Source organism: Labrus mixtus, chromosome 11 (assembly GCF_963584025.1).
Source record: "Labrus mixtus chromosome 11, fLabMix1.1, whole genome shotgun sequence".
Classification (NCBI taxonomy): domain Eukaryota; kingdom Metazoa; phylum Chordata; class Actinopteri; order Labriformes; family Labridae; genus Labrus; species Labrus mixtus.
This window is the reverse complement of record NC_083622.1, coordinates 7,249,443-7,271,186: the sequence shown is the minus strand read 5'-3', so window position 1 is coordinate 7,271,186 and position 21,744 is coordinate 7,249,443. Positions and strand designations below refer to the sequence as shown.

Here is a 21,744-nt window from a genome sequence, read left to right as displayed (position 1 = left end):
TGGCTGTAAACGTCATGTGTAATTTATTTAAAGCAGTAAATTGTAAAAAGAACAAACAAAACAAAAACAACATTACTTATCACTGGCGTTTACCATCTCCCTGTCCTGAAAGTTCACACCAAAAACGTCATAAAGTTTAAGGAGAGCACTTTTTACAATGGAGGATCTGGTCTGCCATAAAAAAAAAGTAAAATGATATGATGTTTCACATTCTGAGTGATTGCTGATTTACTTTTCCTACGTTGAACATAGGACAAGCAAACTGAAATAAAGACATCACATCTAAGAAACGTAACCAGTAAAATGAGCTTGCCCTATTTTCAAAACTCATAACAAGCAATGAAGGCCTTATTGTTCCCTGGTTATATCTTAAAATAAAAATGTTTATGAGGACTTGTCAGGTAAATGTTGCTTATAATAAATCTAGTGAGATGTTTTGACAAGAAATTTGATAAAATACACTTGCTTAGATTTGAGTTTTTGTAGTGTCTTTGTTGTTTTCTTCCAATATTTAAACTGTAAATGATGCTTTTTATCGTGTATTATGACATCAGGGTATCTTGTCAGAGTTCCTCATGTTTTAAAAGTGCAGAGTTCCTGTCAAAAAAAACACTCCTGTTTTCTCTCTACATGAAAGAAAAGTTTCCATTTTTGTATGGAAAAAGCCAGAACTCTCTCGTTCCCTTGAGAGGGCAATATTCAGAGGTAAGTGTTGTGCTTCCCCCTAGTGGTCACTGAGAGGTACTGCTCCCTTTCAGATTGTAAATAGTAAGAGATCCGACAACAATTAAAACCAACAGTAAATGTTATTAATGTAAAAGTTTATTTCAAATACTGACAAAAATCCTCTCACCTACTCCCACACAACAGAAACATTCCAAGTACTCGTGTACTTTCTGAAGTCTTAAAATCATTCCTGTGTTTCCAGTCATCCTCTTTTATCATGTAAACCCTTTTTTTTTTTTTTTTTTTTTTAAACTTTCTAGGAAGCAAGGGTGCCTCTGATTTCCCTGCAGTTATCTCGGGCCAGGATGACATAAACATATATATATACACATATATATATATATATATATATGTATATATACATATCTATATTCATAATGCAATAACAGAACACAAGAAACAAAAAAAAGAAACATTAATTTGCAAAAACCAACAAGAAAACCGATCAGGTAAAAGCAGCACAAAAGTACTTCAGAGCACACAGCCTGTCTTTACTTTATACATTCTGGCACGTGTTTATCATAGCTGAACGAGAGACGCCCTGTGTGTGTCGGCTCGTTGAACCGCTCTCCGTGCACAAACCACACATCAAGTTCTGTCCGCAGTCGTTTTACAGAACATGTCGCAGCTTTATTCGCTCATGTCTTTTAGCAATATTTATTTCTTAACAAGCAGGAGGACACTGTCGGGTTTACAACAGAGCGTGACGCTAAATGGCCGTTTGGTGTCATTTAAAGCGACAGAGCCTTCCAGACTGTTCTTTTGAGCTCCGCCGGACTAAAAGCTGAATCAAGTTCAACAACGTGGCAGCGTTTACGTCCAAATTAAGAGAGGTGAAGAGGACAGGTGTTCTTTACATGGTATCATCTCTTAGATTTGTCTTTGAATCAGCAGCATTTACACATATGTTCATATGATACAGATTCACATAGCCTCCGCACTTCCCTTAGATAAGAGCCGAAGTAGTGTTAAACTGAAAGGAGAGAGGAACCATAGAATCAGAAAATAGCTCGGGATGTGAAGGAGTGAAAAGCAGCCGGGAGAAAAAACTGAAAAGTCTCTTCCTGTCGAACTCTATTTACATCGGCTAGAACAGAGAAAAAAAGCATTCATTCATACACCAGAACGAGCACACGCACGTAAGGTCAGTTCTCTTTCACCCGCTTCAAATTTGACACGTTTTTTTTAAAAGTCTCAATGACAAAGCGAGTCGGAGAATGTGATGCTGCCTGCACCCTATCACCATCACTACATGGTGGAGTGTGCGCCTGTGAAGGTTCCCTGAAGCGTTATCATACAAGGAGGATCTCCAGTTCAGATTCTTGAACGCATTGGTTCAAAGTGTTGAAAGCCAAGACCACCTCTTCCAGAGGAAAGGTAAGATAAGGTGTGACTCGAGAGCTTAATTTCACTAACCATGTGTTATAAAATCTCTCGCTGTTATGCCAAGGGTTGCAGTGAGCGTACTCTGCAGGCACGCAGTTCTAACTTTAGGCCTCTGATGGCGAGCTTGGGATCTGGGCCGACGCTTGTGGTTATCAAGTTGCCTGCTGTTGACCCTCTGACACCCCTGAGATCAAAGATCAGCCTGTGTCAGTTTGGGAAGGAAAAAATGTTTTCCTAGGATGGTGCTGCTCGCAGGAGTACATCCATACTCAAGCTTAGGATTTAAGGGAACTAAAATATTCTTGTGTTAAAGCTAACGTTTTGCAAAGTGTATTAATAACAATACCGAGATGTACAAGAACCCGACCAGAGAGAGTAAAGAGGGTTCTCGTGTGTCTTTGACAAGCAGCTAAAATAAGAGAAAACATTTTGGAAAGCCCAAAATGTGTAAAAAACATTCACTAAATTGCCGGAGCGTCATTAAAGGCAACGTCTGTGGTTACTTTAGTCTTTTAGTGGATGGAGCGAGCAACTGATACTTGAAGGCTAACCTTTAGCGGTGCCTGGATCTGTTTCAAATCTGACGGGAGAAGTATCTGAACCGAGGGTCACAAACACTTGGAGATGGAGCAGCTTGGGTTCCAGGTTTCATCATCACATTATAATGAAAAGACAACTCTAATCACGCTCTCCGAGTCCAGTGTCTGCAGCGAACTTTCACGGCAAAAACAAAAAACCCAAGGGAGTGTATTTAGCACTACAATCTCTCTTAGGCGTGTCAGCCGGTCTGTGCCTGAAAGCGCCAAGCTTACCACGAGTCACGTGCTTTACGGGTTGTATTTACAGAAGCATATATACTCTATGCAGGGAGATCAAGCTCCCCGCTAATCTTTTAGGCTCATAGTAAACACACGTCTTGATGCAACTCAACAGAAGACTGAACGCAGACACTGGCAGGCTTCCCAGCCATTAAAAAGGACCATGAGGATATACTCGGCTGGCTCTCGCTTTGCGGCCGCTCAGCTGGAGCGTGTGTGTGTTTACATGTGGATTGTCAGGACAGCAAACAGGAAAGGAGGGAAGGAAGGTATGACGGGGACAGTCTCAGGGCTAGTGTGTTTAGTTTTGATTCTTTGGAGCACAAAGCAGAAGCCCCGCCCTGCTCCTGTTTTTAAATTTAAAATTTCTCTTTTGTTACAATCGTGCAGCATATTTGGAAAGAACAGGTTGAGAATTAAAGCAATGTGAGCGAAGAGATGAAAAAGTTTTTTTTGTTTTTTTTTATAAATCCCTGTTTGGCTGAGCTGCAGCAGGTGACCTCGGATTTTGTTCGACGTAAAGTGACCGAAGGTTGACACAAAAGGAAGCATCAATTTGCTTCCCAAATTTCCCAATACGGTGTCAGTGAATAATAAAGCTTAAGCTAGGCAGCTGCCCACTCACAGATTTGGTATGCAAGCAATTATTCATGTACAACTTCCAACCGAAGCCAGCCGCCGCCGCCAGCATGAACAACAAAAACCAAAGAGCGTGCTGCGATTCTGGTTCCTAACTCCCTTACTCACATCATTTTGGTGTCATTTAGGATGCAAAAAAAAAGAACAAAGGCATACTATACAGACTACAAAGTGCATTAACTCACCCCATCCAACCCCTGCCTGATGACACACACCTACTGTGATGCATCTTGGAACACAGAAAACCAAGATATAAGGGAGGCGGCAGAGCAGAGTGCGCAGAGGGGGCAGAGCTGTGCGTGGTGGGAAGGCAGAGAAGGCTGCGACCTCGTGGGATCGCCAGAACCTTCATCTCTCCCTCCCACCCGGCCCCGCCCACATACAAGCAAAAATTGAGTTTTTAAACTTATACAACTCTGCCCGACGTGGTAAAGCCAGTGGTGCCTGGGGATATAAAAGGAAGAGAGGGTGGACAGAGGGGTGGACAATATTGGGGACATGGGGGAGGTGGGGGAGGAGGGACGGTTGCCGGGAGCCCCAGGGGGTGGGGGGTGAGGGTGCGTCTCGAACGGTGGAGGCTAGCCGGCTAGCTTGCTGGTCACCAAGGACGACTTCCTCTGGGGTAGGTCCTGCGGCGTGGGAATGTGGTCGCCGGTCACCAGGTTCTTGTCGGGCCCCGCCACAGGAAGCTGCTTGTTCTTCATCTTGGCTTTGGCCATGTTGTAGTCGCCCGAGTCAAAGTACTTTTGCTGCGTAAGAAAAGAGATAAAAAGGTGCTGACAGGTGCTAAGAAAACATTCATTTCTTATCTGCTTACATCAACTTTTCAGGCTTTAAAGGCCAACAGTGTTCCTTTGGTTACACATTTAAGTCATTTTATTGTGAAAATTCCCTGAAGTGTATATCTGCACAGAACTGGGATTCACTTAATAAATATCTTAATGATGTTGAACGTTGCCTCGTGCAGAATCAAATCACCACACAAAGAAAAACAAAGATAGACTCCAGCCTCAGATTCTCAGATATCGCCCGCTCTCTGATGATGTTCATTCTGGGAGTTATGTCATGATTAAGTGCTGCAATTTACTTTTTGCCGTTCCCCCTCTGCCTGCCTCAGCTACTCCTACTCCTCGTCAGTGATTTCCCAGAAAGACTTTCCACAATCTCCAGAGGTAGAAGTTCTCGATAACAAATGCAGCATGTGTAGGCGCAGAGAGAAACAGTTTTCACAGAAGAAGAACTCGTTTGAGAGTCATATCTTTGTGTGCCCTGACCAGCTGTTTAAATAACAGGTAGAAAAAAATTAAACAAGTGCTATATGACAAGCTACCCAAGAGGCTGCATTAATAAACCGAACTAACCGGGCCTGAGCACGTTACATCTTGTACATAACATCGTAATACAACACATGCATGGCTTTACATGGTCATGAAGCGTACTTCGTTTTCAAGACAGACGGACTCCAAGAAAAAAAAGGGACGCATGGTCGAGGCTGCGTCAGCACATCGGAGAACAACACAGAGAGCATGACAGCTACTTTTCTGACTTTGTTTCTTATTCTGAGTCATGTTAGTCAGATACAGACAGAACACTCCGGGGTTTCTCCATAATAAGGCTGTCCACGTTGTGTACTCGTGCTTGTGCTCGTGCATGAACTGCATCACGCTGAAGCACACCTCCTCTAAGCGTGCCAGGGCCGAGGAAGTGTAGCCCGCTTGAGCACGGAAAGGAGCTAGTCAAACGAACTGGACTCTGGCGGTCAAACATGCTTTACCTAGTGTGAATGCACCCTTAAACACTTAGTACAACCGGTTGCCTTAATTTACATTTCTGATGCCTGACTTTTTATTGAGTAGTGATCTAAAATGCTTTGAGCTTTGTGGACTAAAACTAGAAAGAGTAAAAAATGTGACTGAAAGTCATAAACATTTTTGTCTTCAGACTAGGACTAAATGGAGAGGGATTGTTGGGTTTGCTAAAAGAAACATTCCTGCGGTTTTCATCTGTAACCATGTCGTACTCATGGTCACCTACCCCTTTCTGTAGTCTCTTCATCAGGAATTCTGATCCGCCTGGCTTGTGATTAAGGCCGGGGTACTTGGCCTTCAGCTTTGCCTCCTCTGCCTTTGCCGGGTTTGCATTCTTCTCCTGTGAGTCCTGTTGAGACAAAAAACAAACGGACATAAACACATCTCTCCAGAAGAACAGGATCTTTTAAAGTGTGAGCATATACATCTTTAGCTGCTTCAGTGACAGGCAATCATTTACGGTCAGCCTACGATTCCAAAAATGCTGCTGGTGCAAAAACACCCAAATTCCAGCGAAAACATTCCCCGGGGTAAACAGGGCCGCTTTAAAAGTACTAAAACTGCACTGCTGTGAATAGGGCTTTCAGAACTATGACAATGACTAGTGGGAACAGGAGATACTTTATGATAGCATGAGTCAGAGCCCGATTGTTCTTCTGTTACAGCGTCTCTTATCCCCATCATGCCTGAGAGGAAATAACTCAAAGAGGAGGACAAAGCTTGGAACAAACAGACCTTAAAAAACAAGCTTACATGGCACTGATCCTTATGTGACGGCAAACTAAACAAGGACTCCAAGGTTTAAAGCTGAACAGGTCCAAAAAGACGGCAGATTTAAAAACATGAAAGAGGTCAACAGGTTGTATAAAATTTGGAAATGAGGACAAATGAGTCACCTTTTTCTTTTGTGTTGTTCTGATCATGATTATTAAAAAATACCTACAATGACCTATGACACACTGGAGTGGTTAAATAATGTGTATACTTGAAGGTACTTTTATTCTAAAGCCTATAAATACATCAAACTGGTTCTTAAATATTTGTAATGTTTGATCTCACTTCATGTTTTGGTTTCTTTCTACAGTTTCTGCTTACAGTGAAACGTCCTAAACATCCCAATCAGGCCGAAAGTTAAAGTTAAATAATGAAATCACATGTTTTCCTTTAACTTGACATAAGAAATGTTTGTTTCTGTGTCCTGTGGAGGTTATACTTAAGCAGTCTTTCACAGTTACGTTCTCGGCTTACTTTTCATACGAATCCTTAGGTCGCTTATCTGCATGTTGTGACAAAGTCTAAAACAATCGGGGTCAAGAAATAATACGTTGACAAAGCTTTCTGGCTCTTATGACACCAGTGCGGACTCACAAGAGCTTGAGGTAGCGACTTGTGTAGACAATAGGAGGTATTTGTTGTTGCTGCCTGTGACTACCACAAGCCAAACTGGTCAGGTAGTAGTCATTCAGGTCCCTGTCAGGTGAAAAATGAGGCCAGTAATTCAGGTCATGAGGGCACACCTTGTTTGTGTGCAGAGTTTGGTGTTTTGATGGTATATAGCTGGTGTAAAATAAAGTAGAAGCTGAAGCACGCCGCCTGCACATTCACCGGCACACGGAGCAAACATCATGGAGCGCTCGGCCCTGAGAGTTTGCCAGGACGGGGCTAAAATGTGACTCGGGACACCGAAGCCAATGAACTGAATCCCCTCAGGAGAAGGGAGGGCAGGAAGCATCGAGTGTGCTGATTCACTTGCGTCCATGACGAGAAATTTATGAGCTACTATATTTGACCCCGATGCAGAGCTGCTGCAGAATCCCAAACCAGAACACGAGAGCAGTCCTAAAAAAATCTAGAAAATTTCAGACAGGCTGCTTCTGAAATCTTCCTGAGTTGCTTATCCACAAATGCACCTCACAGCGGGAGAATATCCCTGTCGGACAGGAGGCGGGGTGATTTCAGACTGCAAGACATGACATTAAAAATGGTGGACGAGCAACAATGTGATGTGTAGTTCGAGGTATTCACAGTATCAACACAACGGACTTGCGAGCTGAAACATAAAGCACTTTCATTAAACGCACAGAGATGGCACAAATTGCACGCTACACAGTCTATGGTCGTCAGCCAGTCGTAGAATATAAATGTCAGCATCCCCGACTCGCTCACAGTGACGTTTCATGAATATTTCCTGCTGTTGTACTTCAAGTGGAAAATGTGCTAGGGGACTGGCAAGAAAGATACTGGGTAGAATCCTAATGAAAAATTCAGCTGTTTGCGTTCACACATACAGCTTGTCCTGGAAATATCAGGAGCTTTTCTGAAAGTGTGAAAGCCCTACAAGAAAGAAGAGGAGCAGTGACGTAGAGAATAAAAGCAGCTCGTAACAGACTTAAGTTTATGGACACATTTTCAGAATAAAATAAAGTGTCTCAAGCCGTTTTCACACATGCACTCCTGAAAATAGTCGTGCAGCGATCACAGGGACTAAACATCACCACCCCCTCCCACTCGCTCCAAGTGAATTCTCCTGATTACATCCTACTGGGTTCTCACATCAGCTCACTCTGACTTTCTGCAGAATAAATACGAGGAGGCTGGAGGAGAAACTCCGGGTGAAGAGAGAAACTTTCAGCTGTTTGAGTTCACACATGACGCTCCTCCTGCAAATATCAGGAGTTTTCTGCATAAGAGCCCTAAATTACAACTTTGCCACTCCAGTGTCACAGCATGTATTTGGGTCGTCACCACACCAAATTTTTAATATTCGAACAATACTTGTAAAAATCAAACCAATATCTGTTTCTATACCACGGCAACAATGTCCACATCACTGATCAACAAAAAGATGGTTGGGCACTTTCTCAACTCACACAGTCTCACAAGACATTCTGACTGAACTGTAAGAAGTGTCCACAAATCGTCTCCATGACGACGTTCAGATGTGATCAAACCTATTACAAATCAGTTTAATCTGAAAACCTGACAGGTGTTGTCGCTTCCTGTTTGTATGTGCAGCCAGCAGAAAGTTCAGATACTTTTGTTTGGTATCATTTTAAATTTTATGCATTTTTGTTTATTATTTGTATTTTTTTTGCTCTTCCAACAAGAAATGCAACGCCAGGTTAGTATCGCTTTGAGTATCATTACATATAATACCAACAACAATAACACTATTAAAGGCACAGTATGTAGATTCCACCACCAGGGGGCCCTCCATCAATACAATAACAAAAGATGACCTTGAAGCTGTACAGCTGGGAATCATGGGAGTTCTTACTGCTACTGCCGAGTATAATCTACATGCATTTATATCACAGCAGCTCATACAGCAACAATACAGCAGCTCACGCTTCCTAATGTAGTGGTCTTTGATGTAACATCTGGTGTTTCCGCGGTAACGACAAACATGCAGTGTCTGTCATGGCGGCTGCCACGACAAGACATGTCCCATTATAAAAATACTAAATGTAGGATTTCTCTGGCTTTGATATCTGTTGGAAATGTATGCTGTAATGTAAGTACTCAAAAAAGTATTTTTTTAATTAATTTAGATATTTTAGTGTAAACATTGTAATAAAATTCTACATATCGGAATCGGCATCAGTACATCGGAATCGGTATCAGAACTGAAAATAGTGGATCAGTGCATCTCCAATTATTACAGAACTCGGATAACATTTTGAGATAAAGATTAATTGTTAAACATTTTATAACTTAAAAACAGTAACGTTTAAACCTCACCTTACTCACATAAATAGATAGGAAATAAAATTAAGATATTTACAAAATACCCAAGGGGCACTTGCACCTGATATTTCAGGGGTGCAGAGATGAAATGTAAGGATGCTTCAGCCTAATCGTCTCTGCATAACTTTGTTTACATAAAATCATTTTGTACTACATTGCGATAAACTGAGTTTTTTGCGACGTTTTTTTTTTTTTTTTGCAAATGCTCATATTGTGATAACTATTTTTTTTTTTTGCAATGTATTGTGCAGCCCTTCACCGGATGTTTGATAAAACATTGATCATGTTTACCTGTGCACACCTCTGTCGTAGTTATGTGTGGAAAATGCGGACCTGCCACTGTCACACTGCAGCTTTCTGAGAGAGGCATGAAAAGCCCTAAAGCAGCCACGAAGAGTTAAAACACACATCAGAGTGTTTCTCACAGTAATGCCTGTATGTGTTGACTTTCGGCCTGTCATGGCTCGTTTTTTAGACCCTTCTGGTCGCACCAATGAGGGCCCGAGCTCCTGTGGACCTGCCAGCCAATGACACAAGACAAGGGACAAAACAAAGTGACAACCTGGCACGGTGCTCTGTAAACGGGGGGGGGCAGCTCCCGTAGAGCCGACACTAACAAACAGACAGCTTCGTCGCAGCTCTGCGTGTCTTCCAGGAGTCCCTCACAGTTTACCTGAGCTAGCTGATGTTAGCCTCTCCCAGCTAGGTGGTTCGCCAACAACACCGACACAGCAGTCACACACACACACACACACACACACACACACACACACACCTGTTTTTCGTCCTCGTAGTCCGCCTGAGTGTCCGAGTCCAGGTTTTCCGTCGACATTATGTGTGTGTGAAAGTGACGCAAGTGTCCCTTTCTGCGGACAGCTCACAGCGATGAATACACAGAGGTACCTGTACTGAATCTAATCCTCCTTTTCTGGACACGACTGCTGCTCCCCAACAAAAATGGCGTAACGAGTTGTGACATCATTCCCGGTTAGCGTTCCCCCCCTGTGTGATTGACATATACAGTAGCCAATGGGCGAGCGGCAACGGCTCACTTGAAGCCAATGGAATTTAAACCGCAGACGTTCGCTCTGTGATTGACAGCTCCCTGCTCCAATCATATTACTTTATGGAAACTGGGGGCGATGCGGGGGGCGCACTGCATCAACACAACGAACATAGACAACAGAGAAGATATATCTTTGACGCGCCTTGCTGGCTTTTACATAATGTATTAAAATCAATAAAGTTATTCAGTAACAGTAGTTTAACAAAGCATTTGTTGTACACTTTGGAGAAGCTCTCTGCTCTGTGATTGGCTACTTGTTGACGGTGGACCCGCCTACCAATCAAACAATCGGCGGGAACGCTTTACGCCTCGCTCGCTAATTTACCACTAGGGGACATTTAAATAATCGATTATCGTTTTTTAATTGTGTTTTTTAAATCATTTTCTAGTTGCCAAGTAAGTACAAAGTCATTGATAGCAGGCACAGGTAGTTAGTAGTTTAATTTTAGATAAATAAACAGTTGTAGTAGGTGGAAATGAATAATAAGCTAGCTAAGTTTGACTGAATTTTAACTAAATTATTAAACTCTTAAGCTTTTCTTACACTTATCTCTTTGTTTGCAGATTTCTGTCTCTCATGGAAGCGATGGCGTGTGTGCAGAAAGTGAGGAACTCTCAGGTAAAACCACACCTGACTGGTTAGTAAATGTTGATTCAGTTTTTTTAATGATGTTTGAAACACAACTAGCTTCTTAGCTTCAGTCAATCAAACTTTATAACATTAGACGAATTCAACTGCAGTTCAAAGACAAAACAATTAAGATAAGAGATTAAAGCACACCAATAAGAATTTAATAAAATAATAATAAAATAGAGATTGATGGCAAAATTAGCAACATACAAGAAATAAAAGCTATAAGATAATAATAGTAACTTTATTTATATAACACCTTTTAAAAACACAGGTTTACAAAGTGCTTTGACAAACAAGAACAAAGCAAACTAAACCAAACACAGAAGAACATAAACAACAGCAAGAACATAACAAATGCAAAATACTAAAAATAATTAAATACAATTCTACAGAAAAGAACCCAAAGTGCACGATACCCAACAGACATATATAACCCGACCGTCACAAGAACCATTATAAGAACCCAGGCAACACAAGAACCCAACAACACGAGCTGAGACCAAGAGGACCAAAGATTTAAAAAGATGTAAGAAACTAAAAGAGCTAAAAGCAAATAAAAAGATAACAGCAATAAGAAGGTAAGAGCAGTAAAAGAAATAGAAACAAGTGGTTAAAGGATCAAAAAACCCAAAACTATAATATTAATAAAAATAAAAAGTAAATATAAATATGAAACATAAATAGACAAAGTAAGTAAGATAAGAAATTACCAAGTTAAAACATAAGAGGAGTTAAGATAAGAGCATGAATATGAGATAAGAGCATAAATAAAAGAACAGTAAGAAGTAAAAGAAGATAAAAATCAAACCAATAAGCATTCTTACACACAAGAAACACTTAAAATGTAAGTAAAATACAATACAATAATGTTATTATTGAATTAATTGAAAAAGCAGCAGCCTCTTGCATTAGTTGTAGCTGGTTTATTGTGTTTTTGGGTTGACCAGGAAGGAGAGCGTTACAATAGTCTCATCTGCTAGTTTTGAAAGTGTGCATTAGTCCCTCTGTTTGGCTCAGAGAGAGAAATGGTCTTACTTTGGCGATGTCTTTTGGGTGATGAAATGCTGTTTTTGTGGCGCTCCTCACATGAAATACAAATCAAAGATCACCCCAAGAATTGGTGCTTCTTGGCATCCGTCCTATTTTTTTGTGGTTTGGGGGTCAATTTAAAGACAAGTAAAAAAGAACACAGTTTTAACTTTTCTACGCTGTGCACATGTTCACTGTTTTTAGTAATTGTAGTTACCAGGTAGGGCATTACACATTCAGTATATTTTGGATGACTGTTCCGTACTATTCAAAATTAATGCCCATCATTTATTCATCATTAGATACAGGTGTGTAGCCTTACTCGCAGGCAATCACCGTCTAATCGTTGCACCTGGGTCCAAAACACCAGGACTAACTTACATTTTATAATTTCTGTATTTAATGAAGCAAGTTTAAGACATCCCAGAGTCCACTGCATTAACTCAAGGACCATATGATATTAATATTAATAACCTGTAAGCGCCAACCTCCGGTCTTGTACAGTGAAGCCAATCTCGAGTGTCCACTAGAGGCTGATTCTGGTTCTTGATTCTCAATAGAATATTGAAAGCCTGAATGAAACACAGATTGCTGATTAATCTTGTTTGTGTTAGCTGTTATGAGTAAGCAGACCGTGGTATATGTGATTTATTTGTGTCTCTCTTGCAGGATACTCAGCTGTTGCCCAATCAGGTTCTGTCGGAGCAACAGTCCTTGGTTGTTATGAAGAAGCTTCTGGCCATCGCAGTGTCTGGCATCACGTACCTCCGGGGGCTTTTCCCAGAGAAAGCCTATGGGAGCAAATATGTTGAAGGTTAGATTACACGTGGAACGGTGTGCTATCAAGGTCGATATTTTTATTTGAAAATTCTTGAGGAGGAGATTCTTCCCTACCTGCTTTTCCTCCCACAGATCAGAAAGTGATGATCCTCAGAGAGGAGCGCAGCTGTCCCGGGGCCAGTCAGATAGTCCAGTGGTAAATATGAACAACGCTTACTCCCCGAAGTCATGAATCAGTTCCACTTGGAAAACAGTTTCCTGATTGTGTCATGCCTTTTGTGTTTAGGAAACAAGCTGTGGTTTTATGTGTCTTACTGAACCGTTGCTGGTTTGAATATAGAGGAATCTGGGGGCCTATTTGTCAGCGTTGCTTTTTTGGGGTGGCCGTTACAACTGAGTTGGTAACAGAGTTTGCATCTGTAACAGCAGCAGAGACAGTTGGATGAAAAACAGCTGCTGATGATTAATGATGGTTTCCTGCCCCTTGAAAACACTTCCTTGTGAAGTCAGAGATACAGTAGCGTGTATGAGATCAACTTGAAATCTCAAAAATCGTGTTAAAATAATTTTAAATATGATCGTTGTCTTACGCTTGTTATGTCGGCTTACGTTAGCTGTCCTCCTCGTGGCTGCTCGCTGTCTCACCGCTACTGACTCACCTCTGGACTACATCAGTTACCGTTTCTGTGGGTCTGAAAATTAAGGTCACAATTTCACCGCGACACACTGAAAAGACTTCAGGCCAGGAGAAAGTTTGTCTAATCGGAAGTAGCACAGCAACGGTTGCTATGAGAGGAAGCTCTGATTGGTGGGTCACCAGACAAATCAGAGAGCCAGCAAAGGGTCAAGAATTGACATTATGTTGGGTATCTTCAAATAAAGAGTCTGCTTTTGACCGGCTCTGTTTGTAACAAGTCCTGTGTAAATCACACTTGATTGGTCGATTGATAAATTATGACGTCATGCTCAATCACACCTTGTGAACTGATTTTACTGTCAGGATGCAGGGATGCTTTGAGGCCATCCAGAATAAGTATGTAAGTCAACCTCCACCATCAGTCAGAAGATGTTTTCCTGTTTGACCTTCTGCGTAATCTTCCCCGCCTTACAGTTAATGATGTCATTTTTCTCCCTCTAGCTGCGGACAGTTATTATGTCTGTGAGTATTTTAAAGCTTCTACTTCTTACGTGTTGTCTTTTTGGCGTGCAGAATCGAGTCGTCTGAGAGAAATATTCATGCTGCTAATGTTTACTTCATTTGTCTATATTTTAGATCTACACCGACCAGCAGAACCCGGAGGTAATGTCCAGGTTTTCTTCCTGCCTTTCGTTTAGTGTCACAGTTTTGTAAAACACAACCAGCTGCTTCGATGATCCGTCTGAAACACAGCAGCTGTGTCGTCTTGTCTTCCAGAAAGTGACTGAGTTTTACCAGTTTAGGATCATGTACAACGCAGAAGGAGCTCAGATGGACTTTGAAAGGTGAGGATGTTTAAATTTGACGCTCAGGAGCTGAAGTTCAAAATGCAAACCTCAGAAATCGAGACAGGAAACAAACAACAGCTTTATAGCTTCATAAGGGCCTCATCACAGAGTTATGTTTAATACTTTTTATACAAAAGTAGCTCAAAGTGCTTTACGTTCTTTAAAACCGTTAAAGTTCTGGGGCGCCGCTTAGCCTAGCGGTTACTTTGCGCCCCATGTACGCAGGCTTTAGTCCTCGTTTCAGCGGCCGTGGGTTCAAATCTGACCTCGGCCCCTTGCTGCATGTCATCCCCCACTCTCTCTCCTCCCAATGTTTCCTGTCTCTCTTCAGCTGTCCTATCCAAAAATACCCCAAAAATCTCTATAAAAACTTTAAAGTTCTTCACAGATCCCAAAGCTTTAGTACGATTGCCGATGGTTGCAAGTGCTCGGCAACGGCTGAAACGACTCACATTAAGAGAAACGAGCAGCAAATTCAGAAACACTTTGAATGTAAACGTCTAAAAACAAATGCAACGGCTGAAACGCAAACATGCTGCAAAAAGCAGAAACAACCCTTAAGGTATGTTTTGGGTCTTTAGCATCAACGCTAACTCCATTTGGACTCTTTTTGTTTAATCAGCAACAACAACAACATGTTGTCGATGTCGTCTGGAGGCACGAAGAAGGCGAGCATCCTGCTGGTGAGGAAGCTCTACACGCTGATGCAGAACCTGGGTCCACTACCAGACAACGTGTGTCTCAACATGAAGCTGGCTTACTATGACAACGGTGACTCAAACACGCGCGCGCGCGCACACACACACACACACACACACACACACACACACACACACACACACACACACACACACACACACACACACACACACACACACATGAATGCATGTATGTATGTCCTCATTAAGACTGCACAACTGGGACATACGATATTTCCAAGGAGCATTGAAGGCGTTACTCTCAAGCGACAAACTCGGGTCTTTAAAAATAAAAAGGAAGTAAATGCTGAAGTGCAGAAAAACTGCAGTTCCTCGAGTGTCCACAAGAGCGGTGGTCGGCTTGTTAAATAAACGCAGTGGTTCACACACATAGATGATACCTGGGCGGGCCGTGGGGGAGAGAGAGAGTGCGACAGAGTGCAGACACGTGCTCCCGTTTTAAAAAAACGTCCCTCTATTCCTGCGGAGAGATAACACAAAACCAACAGGTCAGAATCACATCAGCAGACAGAGGGAGCGATAAGGTCCACTGTCCGTACATCCCTCTTGTAAATGCACTGCTGTTGCTGAGTACTTTGTGCAGTGACAGGCGCACGTTACCACATGTTTAAAAAAAACAACTCATTAACGTTTTAATGGTTGGCAATTTTACTGAACGTTTAGTGTTTTTCTAAACGTTAAGGGTTTAAACATTTAGAATCACACCTCTAATACAAAGACCCAGCATTAATCCATCATGAGCACTGAGCAACATTTAGCAAAAGTTACAGAGAAGATAAACTTCCTTTAAGAGGCAGAAACCTCAAACAGAATCAGGCTCAGTGTCTGTCTCTGTCTTACTGTGTATTCGTCTGCTTCCAGTCACTCCTCAGGACTACCAGCCTACAGGGTTCAAAGAGGCCGACGGCGATACCATGGAGTTTGAGAAGGAGCCGGTCAGACTCACCATGGGCGAAGTGGTCACCCCCTTCCACACTCTGAAGTTGGACATGACCACCGAGAGACAGAGACTGGAGCAGGTGAGTGAAAGGAAGCACAGGAACGAGGCACAAAAATCACACCTAATGAATAATCTGTAAAAACGTTGTGGAGTTTTATATTCACTGTTTTTATTGGACAGTTTCTTGACCTTTGTCTCCAGATCAACACATCAGGGAGCTGTTTGTTTTTTGGATCGACAGCTGTGCTTGTTGTTAAATGTCTGCAGGTGGAGGAGAGTGTTTGCGTGACGGAGAAGTGGGTTCTGACGATGGAGGAGGAGGGTGTCCTGTCGCAGGTCAGCACACCAACGACGCAGACATGAAGCCTTTTTTACACTCAGCGGGGTGAAGTCAATTTATAAACACATGCACCTCCATGTAGAGAGATAATTTAGGGTTTAAGTTTAACTGTTGTTTGCTGAACGATCTACTAGACTATGTTCAAACTTTTCTAACTGCGGTCAGTGAGATTAGAGGTGAACGATAATGGTAAATAGACTTGAACTTTTTTAGCCCTTTTCTGGTCTTCTAACTACTCAAACACGTTTGAACATGTCCAAATCCTTTCGACTGTAAGGCGCAGTATGTTCAACATGTGAAGAAACTTCATTATTGGCAAAAAAGTTGCAGAAGTCTCTGGAGCTTCGGGTCGGACAAGTGAGTCAGTACGAGGGTTATCAGGAGCAGTCTGTTGCCGTGGTGACCGTGTTGACGTTTTGTGTTATCAAAGCCTGAAGATAAAATGAGTTTCATCTTTAGAGCCATGTGATCAAAGACGGGGAGAAGCCCGACACCGAGAACACGGACGTGGACAATACGGGTAAATCATTCTCCCTCTCACTCCAGCTGTTTCCACAAAACAGTCAGTTTGGCATCGTTTATAACATCTACACACACACACACACACACACACACACACACACACACACACACACACACAAGCCCTTGTCAGACTTATTTTTTTCACAAAAGTGCCATTACTGAGATCAGCCGTCATCATGTCTTTGTACATTCATATTGATTCTGCAACTGTGTGATATCGGTGTCCTAGTCTGTGAGGTCACATTGCGTTTCAGCGTCGCGGAAGCACAGCACACACACACACACACACACACACACACACACACACACACACACACACACACACACACACACACACACACACACACACACAGAGCGCTGTGCTCCCCGCTGGCTCCTCCAGAAACCGTCTCACCTCTGTAAGGCCTCTGTAACTACCTCTAAAGATGGTACAGATGGGGGGTCACTTCATCCCCCCAATACGCCTCCACCACGTCCAGATTGAAGGTGAAACGTCACAGGGTAAATATCGCAGCTTGAAAACGACAGTCTGAATCGGGCTACACACTCATACTACACATTGCATTTAAACTATTATACATTTTCATATTTTGAATGGCATTGCATAAAAGTCTTTGTATTTGCGCGCCCTTCTGTATTAGTGACGGAGAAAGATCTCGAGCCTTGGGTTTTCTTTAAACTAGAGGAATCTTTAAACGGAGAGAATAATCTAGAAATTTGAACAAGACTCTATCAACCTTTTTTTTTCTCTCTTTTGCTCATCTCCAGAGATCCAGATGAGCCGTCATGAGACGAAAGAGAGCTGTGAGGAAGTCACAGAGGTAGGTGTGACCTCGACACAATGTGAGTTCGGTTCACATCAAAGTACTCACTCTGCTGGAGAAGGTAAGATTTAAGGCTACCTCTACCTGCGTGTATCAGCGGCCACATGGAGCTGCTCGAATCCGGGTTTGAATCCAACCTGCGGCTCGTTACACATATGCCGTTCCCTACTCTCTCTCTCCCTGATTTCTGACTCGATCCACTGTCCTAGCTTTAAATTAAAGTCACCAAAAGCGTCAAACAGGGAATAAAAACTGTAAACTGTAAACCACTGTCCGTCATTCAGCTGCATGGAAGCATTTCTCTGTTAAGGTCCATCAGTTAAATTAACAGTGAAGATTATTTTCTCAATCGATTTTTAATTAGAACTGATGGAAATATAGGCGAGACGTATACCTACACACACACACACACACACACACACACACTGCGCAGGGAGGCAGTACCGCCTGGGCATCATACATGTAAACATGTCTCTCAGCTTTGTTCTTCTTTGTTCCTTGTCGAGGAAACTGCATGAGAGGAATCAAATTAAAAAGCCAAGAAAAGACGATTTTTCATCATCAGTAACTTTGATGGTTTAAGGAGGACGGCATTTCGCTCCAGTGTATGCTGAGAGTATTTTGTGGAAGTGATGTTAAATTGAATCTTGATCTTGAAAAGTTAAAGTATAGTAGAATAGAATAAATCTTTATTGTCCACTAGAGGTGGGAATTAGCCGTCGGCTCTCCAGATACATAAAACAGTATAAAAAACATTCAGGCCGTAAATAACACAGACGACATAGCATCTAGGGTTAACCCATTAAAAACAGTTGATGTCCTGGTTCAGAGCTCATCAGTCATGTTCTAAGGATGTTTATCGCTCTCAGGATTTACATTTTTTAATGTCAGAGGGACTCTATAGAGCCACCCTGAGCTCAGAGTCTCACACTGGCAGAGGAGAGGATGGGAGTCATCTGCTCAGATACTCCTCGCTTTCTTCCTAGCCCTATCAGTGAATATTTGAGACAGAGGCTTTTGTTGTTTATTGCATTTCGCTGTCGTCTCTTTAAAGAGCGGAAAATATTCAGAACAACTGCAAAACTTTCCTTTAAGTGCACATCCTGTAGAAACACAACATGCCGTGGGTTATTAAGTCTGAAATAAACAAAATGTATCTTGTTATTTAATGTTTATTTGTATAATCTGATGTCACACACTAAAGCGTTTATAGCTTATACTAATGTGGAGTGCCCCTCCCTAAATGGCAAAAACACAAAGGACAGTAAAAACTCCACAATAACAGAAATAAACAAGATGTAGCGTGAAATAAAACACCTGAAGTCGAGAACAAGATCACTCCTGATGTTGTGACTGATCCCTCCTCAAAGTCTGTGAAAGCAAAGTGTCTGTACACTCTGAGCTAACAAAGAGGCGCTTTGAGTGCACTTCATGGTCGGAGGCGTTACGGACCATCTGTCCCCTCTCAGATGGACACTCTGGTGAAGAGAACCTCTGACATGGAGGTGGACCTGAAGAGGACCAGGAGTGGACGGATCATCAAAACCACCACGGTGAGTCAGACTCTCAAACCTCAACTACTCCTGCTTCTCTCCTTAAACTGCTGCAGCTAGATCTCCTGAGACGTCGAAAAGTTTTTTTTATCTTTTTGCTTAATGAACCGCAGAATAGATCCAGTGTGACATCATGCTGTTTTCACTTTGCACTGTTTTGACCTCAAAGTCAGAGGGGTTCTTGGAGACTTGTTGGATTTATTTTGGACTCTGGAGACAGATCCTGCAAAAACAGTTATTGTGTAAAACATGAAAAACAACTTGACTTAAAGCTGACTGTGGATGCAGGTCTACGGTAGATGATTCCCTTATGATTACTGTGTGTGTGTGTGTGTGTGTGTGTGTGTGTGTGTGTGTGTGTGTGTGTGTGTGTGTGTGTGTGTGTGTGTGTGTGTGTGTGTGTGTGTGTGTGTGTGTGTGTGTGTGTGTGTGTGTGTGTGTGTGTGTGTGTGTGTGTGTGTGTGTGTGTGTGTGTGGACAGGAAACAAAAGTCACAGTAAATAACAAGAAGATGACACCTATGACAAACAAAGAGGTGAGAAATTCATGTTTACAGCGTAAACAAACTGATGGAGTTTTTAATTTATCGTAAATAGAAAACTCAGACTCAGGGTTGCCAGGTCCTGGGGCCCTGGTGGTGCAGTGGTTAGTGCGCGCACTCCATGTATGGAGGCTATGGTCCTCAGAGCGGGCACCCCAGGTTCGAATCCAGCCTGTGGCTCCTTTCCCGCATGTCATTCCCCCCTCTCTCTCTCCCTGATTATTCCAGCTCTATACACTGTCCTATCTCTCCATTAAAGGCACACAAAGCCCAAAAGGTTTCCAGGTCCTAAACTATTTTGTTAACGCAAAAATCCAACCAAAACGACCAACAGGTCCACATGGAATATGTCCCATAACCAAATACACATGCACTCACACAGACACGTTCCCATTGTGCGAGCACACACACATGCAGACGCAGCCCTCACTGCTACTGCACAACACAGTTTTACTCAAAAGTTAATTCATATATCGTGATAGAGGTTTTATCGGCTGGTTTTTGATCCGGCATTGGGCTTGTTTTGTCACTCAGACCTGGCAACCCTGCTCTGTCTGCAGACACAACATTTATAAATAAGTCACTTATCTCTCTGCGGATTAACAGCTTCACTATTTTGCCCTCATAGCATTTGATTTGTGTATTTGTTGGGGTGCTTTAACAGCTGTTCTTCTGCAGATTAAGCTTTTTCTGCAGACGTAAATTTTAAAATGGAAAAAAAAAAAAAGCGTAGGATCCGTGTTTGTTCCACAGATGAGTCAGCAGCACTGATCACTTTGGTTTCTGAGTGGGATGTTGTCTGTCAGTAGACTCATAAAAGCTCTGCAGTTATCTTGTTGCTCGCTGAACGTTTCCTCTGCTGCTTACAGGTCTCTCAGTACGACATCTCCAACAGCCAGGAAACGCCGTCCTCCACCGCCAAGAAACGCAAATTCAGCGAGCCCAAAGAGCGCTTCTGACCTCACAGACCACGACATAATCTGCGTCACTGATTCATGTTCATGTTTGACATTTCAGTTCAGATTTTAACAGGTTATCGTTTCAGCAGCAACTGTTTGTTTGCTCAGAAGTTTAGTTCACTGTGACAAATATCTTAAAGAATGCAGTTATGTTGTTTTTTTATTGTTTTATCTGTTTAGAGAAGGATTTCATACGTGATTAAAATACAAAAATAAATCAGTTGTTGCAGTTATCACACTTAAAGATTCAGTTGTCTTGATTTATTAAAGTAACTTAAGGAGCAACCAAAAGCATCGTTGTCAAAACAATCACTCTGTTTCGTTGTTTTCAGATGTACACACCTGAAAGATTCAGTCCCTCAAATCCTCCTGAGCTGCTTGTTCACACATGCACCTAGCAGCGGGAGACTCTCCGTGTCGGACGAGAGGGTCTCAGGAGGCAGGACATTACGTAACAGTGTGACTCTTAAATTCCACCAGGGGGCGCCGATAGTCTAGCGGTCATACATGTGGTATGCGACCACATGTATGGAGTCTACAGTCCTCATCAGCGGCTGTAGGTTTGAATCCGACCTCGGCCCTTTGCTGAGCACCCCCCACTCTCTCTCCTCCCAACACTTCCTGTCTCTTTTCAGCTGTCCTATCCAATAAAGGCAAAACTCGCCAAAATAATATAACTTTCAACTCCACCAGATGAATAGTTCAGTCCGTCTCCGCTCCATCGTGGTAGTCAATGGAGTCATTGACAATCACTTTAGTCAATGTGTGTGCTTCCCCTGGCTCCGCTGCGCTGCGTCTGTCCCACCCTCCTTTGCCTGCGTGAGTATTTCCTGCTGCGATATCACGTCAGCTCAACCCGACTTCGAAAACAGAAACTTTACTCATCGGGCTGTCAGGAGAAATTCTGTGTAAAGTCGGACTGAAAAATTTGGCTCTTCGCGTTCACACATGCAGCTCATACAAATTACTAAAGAAAGTTTTGCGCTTGTGTGAAAGTAGAGTTTTCCTTCTGTTGGATTCTGTTTAAATTAAAAAGAGAAAAATAGAAATGTATATAATAGAAAGTATTTTGAATCCATGATTTTAAACAATGCATGAACATGATTTATAAAAAAGTGCATATTTATTTATTTTAAACTATAATAACTTTAGTAAATAGATCCCCATATGATATTTTTTTCCAGGCTGCATTAACATACTTGACCAAAAAATGAAAATGACAGTTATG

General features: G+C 42.2%; 2 protein-coding genes across 3 annotated transcripts; one reads left to right on the top strand and one right to left on the bottom strand.

The window, feature by feature from the left end:
- Positions 1-804: 804 nt before the first annotated feature.
- Positions 805-10,109, bottom strand: ensab (endosulfine alpha b). The gene is made up of 3 exons (XM_061049798.1): positions 9,900-10,109; positions 5,604-5,726; positions 805-4,318 (listed from the first exon to the last, which is right to left on the bottom strand). Exons 1-3 carry the CDS (start codon positions 9,954-9,956, stop codon positions 4,148-4,150), a joined length of 351 nt encoding a protein of 116 aa, XP_060905781.1. The 5' UTR covers positions 9,957-10,109; the 3' UTR covers positions 805-4,147.
- On the top strand, positions 9,615-20,754 carry hormad1 (HORMA domain containing 1). 2 transcript variants are annotated; one of them, XM_061049785.1, is made up of 16 exons: positions 9,615-9,830; positions 10,755-10,809; positions 12,523-12,667; positions 12,766-12,829; positions 13,634-13,670; positions 13,772-13,792; positions 13,907-13,933; positions 14,048-14,115; positions 14,741-14,889; positions 15,699-15,856; positions 16,045-16,113; positions 16,577-16,637; positions 17,408-17,460; positions 18,933-19,016; positions 19,498-19,551; positions 20,427-20,754. In XM_061049785.1, exons 2-16 carry the CDS (start codon positions 10,768-10,770, stop codon positions 20,514-20,516), a joined length of 1,122 nt encoding a protein of 373 aa, XP_060905768.1. In that variant the 5' UTR covers positions 9,615-9,830; positions 10,755-10,767; the 3' UTR covers positions 20,517-20,754. The 2 variants fall into 2 exon arrangements, with proteins under 2 accessions (XP_060905768.1, XP_060905769.1); XM_061049786.1 differs by lacking the exon at positions 9,615-9,830 and adding an exon at positions 10,299-10,586.
- Positions 20,755-21,744: the final 990 nt, after the last annotated feature.

What these genes read in the sequence shown, in the direction of transcription:
- ensab (XM_061049798.1), bottom strand. Translation starts at nt 9,956, where the DNA reads ATGTCGACGGAAAACCTGGACTCGGACACTCAGGCGGACTACGAGGAC. An exon ending in ACTACGAGGACGAAAAACAG is followed by an intron (nt 5,727 to 9,899) that starts GTGTGTGTGTGT and finishes TTGTCTCAACAG; the next exon opens with GACTCACAGGAGAAGAATGC. An exon ending in TGAAGAGACTACAGAAAGGG is followed by an intron (nt 4,319 to 5,603) that starts GTAGGTGACCAT and finishes TTTCTTACGCAG; the next exon opens with CAAAAGTACTTTGACTCGGG.
- hormad1 (XM_061049785.1), top strand. Translation starts at nt 10,768, where the DNA reads ATGGAAGCGATGGCGTGTGTGCAGAAAGTGAGGAACTCTCAG. An exon ending in AGGCCATCCAGAATAAGTAT is followed by an intron (nt 13,671 to 13,771) that starts GTAAGTCAACCT and finishes TTCTCCCTCTAG; the next exon opens with CTGCGGACAGTTATTATGTC. An exon ending in GCTGGCTTACTATGACAACG is followed by an intron (nt 14,890 to 15,698) that starts GTGACTCAAACA and finishes GTCTGCTTCCAG; the next exon opens with TCACTCCTCAGGACTACCAG.